The following is a 15,214-nucleotide window of genomic DNA, read 5'->3' as shown; positions in this document are numbered from 1 at the left end:
TCTGCGCCCAGCAGCTAGGTCTACCAGACGGCTAACTTTGCCAAGAGCGTTAAGAAAAAGGATGGCAACCCAAAAAAAACCAACGTCCGAGTGGAACAAGATCCTAGTTTCTCTGAAACGCTGTCTACTGAATTCTGGCCAAGAAAAGAAAAGAAGAAAAGAAAGAAGAAAAAGTTTTGTTTTCACTGTTTAAGGCATCTTTTTTTTTATAACGTTTTCTCTTCACTCGTCATGATGATAGTCATGCAGCAGTTTAATGATAAAAATATATTAATATTTTACTATACAGCAGCAAGAAGTTAGTCAATTAAAAGCACACGAAATCTTTAAAAGAAAAAAAAACAATAACCAAACCAACAAAAACAACCTGTAAAAGCCTATTATTATTACTATTATTATTATTACAGACAATTTCAATTTGGAGAACACACCTGGACAGATTAGTGTTCCGACAAATCTGCGTTTCCCTACCCTAGGCTTCGAGCAGAGCCCGCGAGCGCGCGCGCGCGCGCCAGCGAGGAGACTGGGACAGGGAGGGACGGGCACAGCTCGGCTCGCCAGGTATGTAGCCAGTAATAACTAGCACCGCAGCTACATGGAAATCCGTTACAGACACACACCGGCTTGGCTTTTCGCTTCACACCGAAACGCCGAACCCCATGGCTCAGTAGGATTACTCGGCAATTGCGTCGCACCGATTTCTAACAGGCCTACAGAAGTTAACGGCACTGGCAGGGATCAAAGCGTAGGCTGGGACCTCTCACCAGTTGAGGAGATAGTGCTAGCGCCAGTGGCGACACGGAAACTACCTGCTGTCCAAAACCAGGTTGACTGGAAACCGCTGCACGTCAGGTTAAGTACTTTCAGTACACAGAATAAAAAAAAAAAAAAATATATATTATGAACAATACAAGTACATCTCATATACACAATAATGACAATACGCCTACTCAGTTGTAAACCAAACAGGTGCAGAAAAAAATATTACGGGAGGAAATTCTTTACTTTTTTGTTTTTTCTCTCTCTCTCTTTTTTTTTTCCTTTTCCTCTTTTCTTTTTTTTTTCTTTTTTTTTTTTTTTACTATTTGAATAACTTTGGTTCAAACGTAAAAATCACAAGTTAGCAAATTTCATTTAAATGCCTTTTTTAATAATTTTTCTTCATGTTCACAGAAGTTTCACTGACCATTTTTATATGTTTAAGGTCCAGATGCAATGCATATTGTATAAAAGAGAGCACTTATTGTTTACCTTGCATGAATTAAACCTACGTACCTTTTAACTCTACAAACTTCTGCATAACATTTAGACAAAGCTCAGACACACAGCATGCCTAGCCCTCATATATATATACACATCTCTAATCACAGGTATATAGGGTGTCAAATATACTATAGTAACCTCCATGTAAGGTTCGAAATTTGGTAACAAAATGAGAAGAAAAAACTAAAAATATTATTTTACGTGTTCTAAAATATCTCTTTTTCTTTTTTGTGCTAAAGTCAAATGTTAGCTCAACATGAAAAGGACTTTTTTTTTATATAATTCAGCAATATTATAATCTTGACCATTTTTGCAAACACTTTTAATAATAATAGCTTAAACGTGTACAAAAGTTCTCGGTTAATTAGGGAAATAAACACTCAGTTCTTTATATTTTTAATCAAGTAGGAAACACAGTTCATATATAATGTTATTACTTTTTTTTTACTTTTTTTTTTGTGTGTTTTGTTTTTGTTTTTTTTTTTGTTTTTTTTTTTTGTTTTAGTTTTGTTTTTGTTTTGTTTTGTTTTTAGCAGCTGCTTACTGTTTGATACGGTGGGTAAAGTGGAGGAACATCCAGCGATGGGTGGCGGGTCGCAGGCGCTGCTGCCGGGCGGCGGGGGGGGCGCCGGGGCGGGCGGCGCTGCCGGGGCGGGGAGGGGGGGGGACACACACCGGGCAGCCGGTAAGGGGGGAAGGGGGGGGGGTTGGCTCCTCGCCGCCCCCCACCCCCCCCCCGCCCCGCCGCCCCTCCCGCCGGCGGCGGGGCCAGTCCGCGTCCCGGGGGGGCGGGCGGTCAGTCCTCCTCGGGCTCCTCGGCCTGCAGCAGGGCGCCGGGCGGCCCGGCGGCGGCGGCGGCGGCGGCGGCCTCGGCCTCGGGGGGCGGCTCGGCCCCGGCGCCCGCGGAGGGGGGGGCGGCGGCGGCGGCGCGCTTGTCCCGCTGCTTCTCCTGGATCTTCTTCATCTCGTCCGAGTACTTGCAGAAGGTGTGGCCGAACTTGGCCCAGACCTTGTAGGGGACGGTGATGGAGTTGCGGTAGGTGGGCTTCACCTCGCTCACCCGCATGAAGACGCCGTACTTGTTGGAGCCCACGTCGAAGAAGAAGCGCTTGTTGTCCACAGTCAAGGAGGTGCCCTCGGGCAGCTCGGCCGGCTCCTCCTCCACCCCGTAGTCGTCGATGAGCTTGGCCAGGGCGTCGCGGAACTCGATGAGGCCCTGGGCCGGCAGGGCGATGGTCTGGCCCTGCGTGGAGCCCAGCCCCGGGCCGCGGTTGACGGTCTGGCGGACGCGGAGGAAGCGCCCGCGCTGGTTCTCCTTCAGATCCATGTAGTACTTGCGGTTCTCCCGCACCAGGAACTCGCTCTTGAGCGCCCGCCGGGGCTCGTCGGCCGCCTGCGCCAGCTCGGGGGGCTGGCTGGGCCCCAGCTGGGCGTAGTGCTCGATGAAGTCGCCCAGGTAGTCGCGGAACTCGACGGCCACCGACATGGAGAGGGTCAGGCGGCTCTTGTTGCCGCCCGCCCCCACCTCGGCGATCTTGAGGAAGCGGCCCTTGGCGTTCTGCTTCACGTCCAGGTAGAAGCGCTTGTTCTGGATGTCCACCCGCTTGGAGGCCAGCTCCTGCGTCTCATGCTGCAGGCCGCCGCCCGGGCCCCCTCCTCCTCCGCCGCCGCCGCCCGAGCCCGGCCCCCCGGCTCCCGCCGCGCCCCCGCCGCCGCCGCCGCCGCCCTGCTCGCTGCCGCTGTCTCTGTCCGCCATGATGCCGCCGCCGCCCGCCGCCGCCGCCGCCGCTCGGCCTCCGCCGCCGCTTCTCTCCCGGCGACCCCCTCCCCGCGCCGCCGCCGCCGCCGCCGCCTCCTCCGCCGCCGCCGCCGCCTCCTCCTCCTCCTCCTCCTCCGCCTCCTCCTCCTCGGCCGCCCGCCGCCCGCCGCCGCCGCCGCTGCTGCAACAGCCCCCGCGGCCACCAGCCGGCCGCTCTCGCGAGATCTGCGGCAGGCGAGGAGAGGGCGCGGGAAGGCGGCAGAGAGCGGCCCCCGCCGCCGGCCGCCCCGCCGAGACGGGCAGCAGCGCCGCGCCGCCGGGCGGCCGCACCGCCATCCGACGGTCGGTGTCGTCCGCGCCCCCCCCCGGGCGGCACCGGGCCTTGACCACCCCCCCGGTGCACTGGCGGCGCTTCCCGTGGGGGGGGGGGGGGGTAACTGCTGGCGGGGCCGGGAAGCGGCGTCGGGGGTGACCGGTCGCTTTTTATTAAACTGCCGCTTTTGGAGGAGGGGGGGGAGGGTTTGAGGAAATCCCTCTGCTTCCAGCCCTTGTTGCCAAGCGCCGAAGCCCACAGTCCGAATCACAGCCCGAGCGAGGAGGCTTCGTCCGGGGCAACGAAGAAAGTGCCTTTTTTTTTTTTTTTTTGTGCGTGTATTTATTTGGGTTGGTTTGTTTGTTTGTTTCTTTTTTTTTTTTTTTTTTTTTTTTTAGGCCTCCTCCCTGCTGCTTCCAGGAGGGCGAGGTGCACGGAGGGCATCCCAAAAAGCACGGCAGGTCGTGTGGCGAGGCGGGTGTCGGGGTTGCCGGCGGGCCGTGGCTCTGCGCCAGGGGGAAGGAGGGTGTGCGAGGAGAAAGAGACGAAGTTGCCAAGGCTTAAGTTGGATACTATGGGGGGGAACCCCCAGTCAGCCCCATCATTATGCTTAAAGCCTTTGTTACAAGTGACTCCATGGGTGACAACAAAAAACAGAGAGAGGAAAACTTCCCTTTTAATGCAGAAGCGATGTTTCGGAGGTGCAGCTTGCAAGCTGTAGGCAGCTCTCCTGTCAGCTTGCAGAAATGCCCCGAATGCCCAGGATGCACGGTGCTAATGTGGACGCTACATTTAATTTTCAGTCCCGCTCAACGCGAGACCTCTCCCTGTGGGTCCCTGGCGTGGGAACTGCGCCGCCAGGACGGCATCGCTGCACTGCACCCCTGTGGCAGGCTGAGGGTTGATGCTCTGGCAAGTCCCTCTCGCTTTGCTCTTTTTATCCTGAAGACAAATGACATTAAACAATTTTAGCCGAGGCCTAACGATGACGCCCCTTGTTAACACCAGCAAGCACCCTTATGGAGTCTAACCCACCGCTTTATTCACATGGGAGAGCTGGTAAATATAACTGCTGAGGAAATGCATTTCCTGAAATCCTGGCGCCCAGGAAGCACATGGCCAAGTCTGTCTCTGACCACGGTGGGGTGAGAATTGCTGGTGGTGATGATGCTGATCGAGTGCAGCCTGCAGCAGAGGTTATTTTCCCTCCCAAACGCAGGTCAGCGTTATTGCTTTCAGAGTGGATGCACTCCAGGTGGATACTGGTGATCCTGGGGACAGACCTGCCAATGGTGGGATGGAGTTGGTGGGACCCTGCTTGCCCGGCTTCTTTCTGTCTTGCTAGTTACAGCAACGACCTAATACTCTGGTTTGGAGTCTGGATTTGGCTTGAATACAGGCATTTGCTTATTTAAGTAAACAGGACAAAGCAAAAAAGGTGCTTTTTGCTTCCCAACAGGTAATCTTTTTCAGTAGGAGCTCTACCATAGCAGCCCCTCCCAGCTGGCTGGCTGTGGCTGTGCCACAGGGACCTGCATGCGTCTGCCCATTGCTCAAACAAGATAACGTGGCCAAGGCAAGCCTTGGGATGACTGCTTGAACAAAGCGAGGCGCAAAACGGGACAGACAAAGACAATAGACAAATGCAGGAGATGGGGGAATCTCTTCATACCTTGGGCAGGTGCTGATGGCCAAAGACTGGATAGGGATCTTGCAGGGACCTCCTGGCTCACACGCTGCTCTCCCTGTAGTCGTATCAATATGTCCCATATGTTTGTCAGGCTTCGTGTTGGCTTCTTCTGTGGGTGCTGCTGAAACCCATCCCAAACCCCTTTGCTCTGAAAATCAGAAATCTTTTCATCCCCAGCCTGAATATATCAAGGGCTTCTTCACAGCTCGGCAACTTTCGGCTTGGAGCTTTCATATGGTTTTCCATGTTTTCTCCCCTTCCATGTGTCTCTCAGGAGCAATTATATCCCCTTCAGCCCCTGTTCTGGTATTCTAAATTAAAGAGCAAGTTTTGGTAGTTTTCTCTCATGAGATAAACCCTTTATTTGACTGTTGTAGTCATGCTTTATTGTACCAGTTTCGGTTCCTCCGGAAGACAGGGGAGAAGGTTTTCAGAGTCATGGCTGGGATTTCAGGCTTAAGATCAATGGGACTTTTGTTTCGAAATCCAATTCAGAGGGCTTTTAAGAACATATCTGATCATTACAGCGAGCATCACAAAGTTTGGAGCCCAGGCCTGTTATTCAGCTACAAAACAACAACTCTGCTGACTCCAAGAACTTGTACGAACATTTATAATCGCAGGAGGGAATCTAAGAGCCATTCAAACGACAGATAAGATTCGTAACAAAAGTGGCTGAGATGCAATTGTTATTGTGCAAGTCAAAGAAAAGGCTGTCACACACGGAGGATGTTGCCAAGATAGATGCATTTGAGTTGTTGAGCCATTCTTCTCTCATCTGCCGTTCCGAATTCTCCTGCAGTCTTCCCGGATCTGATCTGGCTCAGTTGGGTGATCCACTGGGTTAGGGGGCGACTGAGCTAAGACCTGCCGTTGGACACAGCTTTTTGCCAGGATGCGTCAGATCTTTTCCTTGGGCCAGTCCTTGTTCAGCCCTCCCACCACGGAAAAGGGAGGATGTTCTGGTTCAGAGTATTTCCTGAGTCGTGATGGGACTTGGAGCAATAAAGCAATCAAAGCAAAGTTGCTGTCCCCATCTCTAGGAGCCGGGGCAATTAGAAGGCGGTTACAGCCATGTGGGATGTCTGAAGTTGTACAAAGGCTTAAGACCAGCTGCCGGACCAGAGCGTGTAACAGGATGGTGAAAGCTTCCTTTGCTTTCCATCTGGGTCTTCAGAGCGTGCCTTTGGAGAGAGGAGCCCAGCATGGCTTGTGCACTGTCTGTGAGGCATTGGTTGCCCCGTGAACAAGCCCCATCGTGTGCAGTGAACAAGAAACTAGCACACCACATATGTAAGTTGTTTATGAAGACGGGAAAGATGAACTGTGCACACAATAGAGTTGCTATTAGGTCTGTCGATCCTAATTAAAAAAATACTTCTCAATGAAAATTATTTATAAAAAGAAATCACAGTGACCCTAAATCAAATTATTTGTGAATGGTTTTTAGTCTCCCAGATCAGTTAAAACTCCTGTGTTAGTCACTGGACGTCATCCAAACTACATGCTGAATGAACAACATGTCTGCCAAATTTCGTTTTTTTTTTTTTTTCACCCTCGCCCAGTTTGGCACAGGACAGTTAAAGTCATTTTTCTAAATATCTTTCAGAACATCAAGCAACTGTAAAATAACAATGGAAAAGCTTGGCCACGGTTAACTACAGCCCTCCGGTTGTATCCGCTTCTCTCAAAAAAAAAAAAAAAAAAAAAAGTCACGCCGGTTCCTTTGATGGTCTGTTTTGGGTGGGCACCAAGGCAGGGTTTCCCCGGTGGGGGTACTGGGGCATCACTCTGCCTGTGATGCTGCCCCAGCAGGGAACCTGGCTTCCAGGTGTTCAGGAGCAGGGCACATCTGGATCCACACTGTCCCTGGGTGCAGGGTTTGTGTCTTCCTGACCACCTGCTAGAGACTGGCCTCCCAGGGACACATCAGCCATTCCTTGTCCACAACTGCAGTTCCCATGGCAAGCTGTAAAGCTGCCTCTTTTGTTGGCTCTTCAACAAAAAAAAAGAGGAAAAAAAAAGGGAATTGGTGATTGCACAATGTCAGAACGAGTTCTCGCTTCTTGTGTTTGCAAAGATAAAGTGCTAATTCTTCTAAGCACCACGTGAAGTCCCATCCAAGTGAATTAAGTTTGGGATTGTTTTCGTGATGGCTTGTTCCAATTGTGCAGTGTGCTTTCTCTTCTCTCTTGACTGGCCTGCAAGTCTCCTGGCTACCCTTTTCTCAGCAATTTGGCGTCCCCCTCATCGGTTCTTTCTGACCATGGAGGACTCTGCCGTGTCATCACCTGCAGAGAGGGAGGATCCTTGCCAGTTCTTGGTTCCCAGCGAAGTTCCTTGGTTCTTCACATAATCCAGTAAGTGCTGGCTGCTGTTCTGTTGAAAACCAGCAACAAATGGCCACCAAATTCTAATCTTGCAGGTTTTTAGTGACTACGATCTTCTCTCTGGGGCTCCCTGCGCCTTGCAGGGAGAGCCCAGGTACGATCTCTCTGCAGGGCTCTCTGCACCTTGCCTCCTCAGGAGGAGTAAGGAGTAGCTAGCAAAGGTTATGCAGCCTCTAAATGTGACCATGCTCTGGTCCAACACCAGCAGACCTATCTCCAGATGGACCAGGGCTACATTCACCCCGCTTTACTGCCTCCCGGTATTCAGCTTGCTTGTTTGCCTCTGGTGGAAGCAGCGCGATGCCTGGCTGGACCTCCTGCTTCTCTTCCTTCCTCCCACGCCCATGGCGTTGGTTGGGAAGGTGTTCCATCCTCAGGGGTGCCCAGGAGGATGGGCACAGCTGGCTCAGTGGGATAGCTGGCTCTAGTGCACCAGCTGGCTTGTCATTTCATTAGGATGCGGGCAGGTTTGTGTTTTTTTGCTGTATGATTCCTGTTCTCATACTGCCTTGCTGGTGTCTCCAGATCTGCAGTTGGCTGCCCGGATGGTCCTGGGGTGCTGTTCCCATAGCCATGACTCCAGGTCCTTGACTTGTACAGCTGTGCAACAAGCCAGCTGACAGCCTCTCCGGTGGTGTTCTTCTTTCTGGGCTTATGGACACGCTGGGGTTTGTGGGCTATGAATCCATCCCCTCAAGGCACAGTTTTGGAAAGTGTGCTTTAGAAAGCACTGGCAGGCATTGCCTGCAGCACCAGCCCTGCCTGATAGAGATGCACCCCGCTCCTGTGCCAGAATACCTGATTTATCCTGCCATTAATTTACAGCCTGCAAAAGCTGCTGGATCACACCAAGTGGCATCATGAACGTGTTCAAGAGCAATCCAGACATTGAGGGTTCTCACAAAAGAATAGGGTGGGAGAAAGCAGCACTCTCTGCACCGTGTGGAGAGGAGCCTTTACTCTAGAGACTTCCAGGTATGAGTGTGCGTGGGTCCAGACAAAACGGCTGTGCCTCCGCCAGTCTGGGGGAGCTTTCTGGCCTTTTGTAGCGTCTGGGTTTTGAGGTCAAGACTCCCACCCCTCCCCAATGCACCTTCTTGCAGGCTAGTGATTTGTTTCCACTACTTTAAACCCCCTTTCCTTAAAAAGCATGTGAGGCTGTCAGCAATTCCCAAATCATGGACTAGATCTTTTACAATCCTTTGAAATGTTCTTCTGCAGCATTCAGGCAACCTGTGGAGAGCTATGCAAACCCATCATCTCAACCAGCGTTTCTCACCACTTTGATCTCTGGATGGTACCCAGATGCCAGCCCAAAGCTAGTGATGTTTTGGGGTTTCTTTCCTCTAGTGTTTCTGTCTGCAGTGCTGTCTCCATGGGAGCATCGGGCATTAACTTGACACGTGTGGTGTAAGTTACCTGTAGTCAGTGCATGTCCTCAAGTCCTTGCTCTTGCTACTGGCCCGGGGCTGCTAGGGATGCCAAGGTGACGTGCTTTATTTTGTGAAAACAGCTTTCAGTTGAGCTTGTCTTTCAGTCTCCTGCCTGTGCGAGGGGAATTTGACAAGTGGCTGCCCTGTGGAGACCTCTACCCAGCTGGACCATGGTCTGGTGCTGGTAAAAACATTTCTTCAGGCTCTTTATCACTGATTCTGTTGGACGCTTTGAGACAAATTGTTGAGCCTGGTGGATGCTTTGAGACAACTGGTGCTGGAGGACTGATGTAGCTTTGCCACGGCTCCTGGTCAGAGCTGCCACGGTTCACTGTGGCCAGGGAGGTGTGAGGAAGGCACCTTTGTGCCCCATGGCTTACTGCAGCCAAGCTCCCCGTGGGGCTACCTCATCCACCAGGTACGTTGAAATATAGTCATATGTGTCCTGTTGGCCCTCCGTGGCTCTCTGATGAACGCTCCAGGAACCATCACTTCAGTGAGTTTCCTTGCTATCAGTTCCCAGCCCTGCCACCTTGTCCTGAGCAGTGGGATGTTTTCAGTTCAGGAGTCGAGCTTCCTCATGAAGCTGGGGGTCTCCACAGTGTTTCCCATCACCCTGCCGAGAAAGTGCATAATAAAGATAATAATAAAGACCATAAATATAAAAACCATAATCTGGGGCCTCAATGTTGGTGGCACTGTCCAGATCACACAGCTAGAGACATACCTTCTCAGCAGCCTATTTTTCCCTCATCCAATGTCTTTCTTCTCAAAGCGCCAGCCAAAATACTCCCTTAGGGTAACGGGGATTTATTGGAGTACTGTAGGAGGTAGAGCTGGGCAGTCACCCTGTCTGCCCCGACCTCCTCAAGTCCTTTAGTGCACCCAGCCCTGTTCACAGGGAGCAAGGTCGCCTGTGGAGCTGGGGCAAAAAGGAACCAGTAGAGTTGTCATAACTGACTACTTCCATCTTGGGCCAAAGAAATCCCAAACATTTTCAAGGATGGGAAAGATGATTTAGGACAAATTGCTGTTTTGAAATGAGATTTAGAACAAATCACTGATTTGCAGTTGTCAAGAAAAGGATGCTTTGACTTTTTTTTTCCCCCAAAAGAGAAGTTCTTCTCCTGAGTTCAGCCAGAAGTGATGTTTCACAACTGTACAGGAGCATTGGGGTCTACAGCATCACAAGCCTCCCTGCAGGGGCCATGCAAAGGTTGCTGTGAGACAGGGTGCCAGCCCTAAAGGCTTTCTTTTTCCTTTTAAAACTCTGAATTTTAATACATCTTCTTCCTTCTGGAGTAGCTAGTGGCTTTGGGATATCCACCAGGGTTTGCCTGGCTTTCAGAATACACACTATGTTGTCAAACTCAGGCCTTGGAAATGGATCACTTTCTTTCTCCCGTATCCAGAAGCTCTTTGGCGAGCTACAGAGGCTGTGGTTCCTCCTGAGCAAGCACCAGCAAGCATCTGAAGCATCAGATGAGCCTGGAGATTCTGTGGTGTGTTGAGTTGGGAGCCTGGTTCTTTGTGCCAGAGAACATAGAGGGATGAGTTCCCCATTACCTTGGAAGAGACATCATACCTTTGAGGATGCAGAGTGGGACACTGCATGAAACAAAAGACAACACACCACAAGGACTTAAAGGCCTCCCCACCCTCAAAAAAAAAAGAAGCAAGGAAGCATCAGCATAAGCCCATAGCATGTGCGTTCAGTCAGATACCACGAATCCGCTAAATGGGACTAAAAACAATTAATCCCTCACGGAGAGGATGAAATCATTGCTTAGCATAAACCGTGGGTTGTCAGGATGTGTTGACATGGTAGCAAATGCCTGGATCTTGAGATAGGATGCTGACCCAACAGTTCCCACTCTGAGAGGGCATGGCTCTTCAGCTCTCAGGTGGGCTAGCTGCTGCCAGTGTGGCACAGTACTGACTCCCCACCTTCTGTCGGGTTTTGTTTACATGGCTCTGAAAGGAAAACTTCTCCAATACTCACACGACAAAGAGCAAACTCCAACTGTGCAGATCAACCCATACAGAACAGACAAGTGCTTAGATTCACTACTGGATTTCAAGTAACTGATGCTGTTGAGTTTAAATGTCATAGAATCATAGAATCGTGTAGGCTGGAAGGGACCTTTAAGATGGTTGAGTCCAACCATTAACCTAACACTGCCAAAACCACCACTAAACCATGTCCCTCAGCACCACATCGTATGGTGGAACCTCTTGCTGCATTCCAATAATTGTGTCCTGCACCCTGCCCCCACCTAATGATGTTACTGTCTGTGGTTTTGAATCCTTGATCCTTGTGGTGGTAAGGTGCAGTCAACACTGGCTAATGGTTGTGTTCAAGGCTTGTTCTAGCAGTGTAAGCTTATTGCAGAAGCTCAGGACCTGCCTTTTGGGTCCTGGGGACATATGTATGTGTGTGAGTGAATGCAGCCCTACAGACATAAAGCAGATATCCAAAGCAGTAATTTAAAAGGATGCTACATAAAACCGGGAATAGAGTAATACCTACCTGGAGGAGAGCAGAGGCACTGGAGCTGTGCACACATTGTTAATTTAAACACTTCCAACTCCCCTCCCTCCCAAGTCCAAGATAAGTGGAAAAAAACATGCCCCGGAAGCTCTTGTTGATGCCCAGCCAAAGGTGAGCAGGAAGGACCCAAAGGCATCTCCACAGCTCCTCTTGCAGTCCAGGAGTCTTTGGGGAGGTGTTTGTAAATGCCTCTTCTGTTCACAGAGCTCTTGGCCCCTCTCTGGTTTGCAGGTGGTCCAGCCTCATCAGTACCGCTGTCGCTGTTGTCCAAGCTTGTTTTGAAGTGATTCATGCCCGGCTACTTGCAGGGCTGCCCTGGTGCTGAGGCTGAGTAAGGAGTTGCCCCGGACACAGGTCCATGCTCTCCAGGGAGGATGGGGGCTGCTGTGCAGATCCAGGAGGAGGGAATTTCCCCCTTCAAAACTTCTGAAGGTTAGTCATTGTTCTTCCAGCACCAAAACTGCAAGGGCAATGAGTGTCTTGTTCTGGAAGGAGATCAGTTGTGAGGTTTCCCTCACAGTTGTAAGGAGCCCAGGGTATGACAGGAAAGGGCTTTCCTAGGTAAGATTGTGTCTTTGGGTGGGGATGGCCAAGATGAGCTGGCAGCCCCTGAGAGACTGGTGTTGTCCTTGCCTCTCGTGTCCCTTCCTTCACCCCTCGGTAGGGGTCCACACACCTTGGAAGGAGGGTCAAGGACAGATGAGGGCTAGTGGGAGCCTTCTGCTTTCCTCAGGTCCCACCCCAGGGTGGAAAGACAAGTTTTTTTTTGCATGGTCGGGTGAGCTGCCGAAGGGGCAGAGCTGACTGAGCCGCAAACTGGCGGCAAGGAAAAGGTGAAACAGCAGTCGTTTTTTTTCCCAGAGCTGCAGGGGACAGCGGCCGGAGGTGCCTGGCCAGCTGGTATGGCAATTCAGGTGCTGGCAGAGGGGAGCATGGCAGCTCTGGCTGGAGGACAGCTGCGAGGGACTGCTGGCTGCCTTTGGACAAGCGCAATGCTGGGGACCTGGGTGCAGAGTGGAGCCGAGAAGCTCGGGGATGGTGCTGGCAGGAGGGAGCTCCATTTCCCTTGCCCTGGGGAGTAGCGTCTCCTCCCCTCTCCCAGGCTTGTCACCCCAAAACACCAGGACGAGTTACCATTTTCCTGGTGTTCCCTTTCCAGAGAGGAGAAGTACCTGCTTTCTGCCTCATCAGAGTGGGCAGACGGTCCAAATCTGGAGTGTGGATCAGGCTCTGAGTCCCAACAGTGAGTTGCTCCCTTGCAGGGCACATGCCAGAGTTGTGGTTTCTCGCCCTGTTTGCTTTGCCTGAGGCTTCCTTGGGTGTCACTTGCCTTTCCCCACACAGTGCCCCGTGGCCAGGCTGTGCCGTGGAGCCCAGGGAAGCCCGGGGGTGCCAGAGGTGCCTGGCCGGAGCCCTGCAGGAAGGAGCCCATTTCTGTCCTGGAGCAATGTCAGGCTGTGCCACGGGCTGCTAGCTCCTTCTTCTTAGTTGTGACAGAAGAGGAGAAAGAGAGAAATCACTGGGCAGAAGTGAAGCAGTTGTGTGTCTCTTGGCAACTCTCAGCCCTGGTGCCTGGTGGTTCCTGTGTTGCTTGCATTAAGCTGTCTTCCAGGAAGACTTGCACAGCTCCTGGAGCTGCATCTGAGTTTGCATGCTTGCCTGATGCTCAGTCTTGCTCTTTCTGAGAGGTGATGTGTCCCATAAGCTTGACCTTTCTCCAGAAGGCTGGACCCTCAAGAGGACATGGACCTCTGGGCACCCTACATCCCTCTGGGCTGAGCACAGATTCAAGCAGGGCACCTGCTGCTCCACCTGCTGCTAGTGGAGTTCCTGCTGATGCTGTTTGGCAGTCATCAGGAGAGGAATTTGGTTGGATCCCCTGAGATGCAAACGCTTGGTTGATGGTGAACAAGCCTATATACGCAGATTCCCCTCTGCCTGGCAGGCAGCTTGGAGAATGTAGGAGCTTTGGTCCAGGAGAATTTATAGCTTGTAACTTCTAAACTACTTGTTATGCAATCATCTACATGGGAACGATGAAAGCATCTCATTATCGGCTGTTCACAGCAACTGGCCGTGGTGGGAAACAAAGCCCTTTTGGAGGAGATGAAGAGACAGTCCCTAAGTATGATTTGATGGAGCAAGGGACAGCAGGATGAGAGTTTGAAGCTATCCTTCAGGTATTGCAACACTGGCCTGTTGCCTAGTCCTTCAGTGTCCCAGCCAGGTGGCCTGCCCCACAGCTGGGAGGCGGCATCCACCAGACCCCAGCCTCTGTCTTTGCCAGCTGTTCTTTGAACCATGCTCCAGTGTCTTACCTGAGCAGAATCCACAGCTGTCCTTCAAGGAGAAGGAATACCTGAAGCATGCATTGACTGTGCTGAGAAATGGAGGTATGGGCCAGCTCTGCAGTCGTTTTGCAAGAGATGAGAGGGGGCGGGCCGCCACTGATGGGAGGTAGATGTGATACCACCCTTTAAAGGTCCTTCGGTTTCTGGACCTGAAGGAAGAGGAGAGCCAACTTGGCTTGTCACTTGAAGCTTCACCAAGAAGAAAAGGGTCTCCGACAAAGAGGTTATCTAAGGGCAGAAGAGTGGCTTGTCATTCACAAGCTGATGGGCTTGATACCTACCAGCCCTGAGGTGACAAAGAGGCCCAGCTCATGACTGCAGAAGTCCCATGCACCCGACATAGGTGCTGTGACAAGGAAGAGTCAGACATGAGGTGAAGTCCTCCATAACTTGTCTGCAAGTGACTTCACTTAGGCAGCGTTAAGAAATGTGGTATTGTAGCAGGGGAATGTTTAAAAGTATCTCATTTTATTTAGAAATTACTTAACGTTTGCCTTCATCTCTTCCAGAGCTGCTTTGGGGATGTTTTCTGGAGCATCATTGTGGCCCTGGGGAGCTGGTGGGATTCCTTCCTGTCCAGCTGAGACCTGGCTAGGGCTTGAAGACCTGGGATGCCTGCTCACTGTGGCATAGCTGGAGGCTAACAGCTCGAGGATGTTGTCCCATAACTTGCCTCAGTGTCGTGGGATTTTGCTGAAGGGGTGGTTAATTTAAAACCTCTCAGGCCATAAGCCAGACCTTTACCGTGCCTTTACTCTTCCCTGCAAGATGCCATGGGAAAATCTCTATAAAGGTGCTGGGTCTCTTGACACTCTGGTTTCCCACAGCGCAAGAGAGGCTGTGGGGTCCACTCTGGCATGGTGTCAGCAGGGAAATAGTTTCATTTTTATGAGGCAATTCCTTGGAGGGGGACAGAGTAAGAAAGGGTAGCGTTTGCTGGGCTGACTCTTGGTATAAGAGAAAGGGACATTTATGTGCCCCTGTCCTAGAGGGGTGGTGGCAGCTGTCTGCCCTGGCAGCTCCCCAGCACCTTGGGTGTGTTTCGATCAGACATGGACTCCAAGGATGTCTGCTGGTTGTATATCCCAGCTCGGGCTGTGCGAGCCCTGCAGTGGATGGGACAAGAACAGTTGACCCAATAAGGCCAGAAGGAGGAGAAAACGACAGCAAATCCATGGCTCCCCCAAATCTTGCTGCTGGGGAGAGCAGGAATGGCCTGGAGCCAATGAGAAATGCACCCGGCACAGTGAGAAGTCCTTCTTCTCCCTCCCCAGGGACCATTGGGGTGGTTTCAACTTCTCACAGTGTGTCTAGATAGAGAGGCTAGTTTGGTTTTATGGTTTACAACTGGGGATATTGCTTATGGGAATGTTTGGGGAACTCATTAAAAAGAGAGTTATAGACCAGCACTGGCATGATCAAGATAAAGTGGTGTGTAAGTGTGCAGGAAACACGAACATCCTC

The 15,214-nt window shown here is 51.4% G+C and overlaps 1 protein-coding gene across 1 annotated transcript; it reads right to left on the bottom strand.

The window, feature by feature from the left end:
* Positions 1-145: 145 nt before the first annotated feature.
* PURA (purine rich element binding protein A) lies at positions 146-3,090 on the bottom strand. The gene has a single exon (XM_082490001.1). The coding sequence runs from the start codon at positions 3,017-3,019 to the stop codon at positions 2,060-2,062; it is 960 nt and encodes a 319-aa protein (XP_082346127.1). The 5' UTR covers positions 3,020-3,090; the 3' UTR covers positions 146-2,059.
* Positions 3,091-15,214: the final 12,124 nt, after the last annotated feature.

The sequence above is a fragment of the Vanellus vanellus genome (assembly GCF_965231255.1).
Source record: "Vanellus vanellus genome assembly, chromosome: 13".
Classification (NCBI taxonomy): Eukaryota; Metazoa; Chordata; class Aves; order Charadriiformes; family Charadriidae; genus Vanellus; species Vanellus vanellus.
This window is presented reverse-complemented; position numbering and strand designations above follow the sequence as displayed.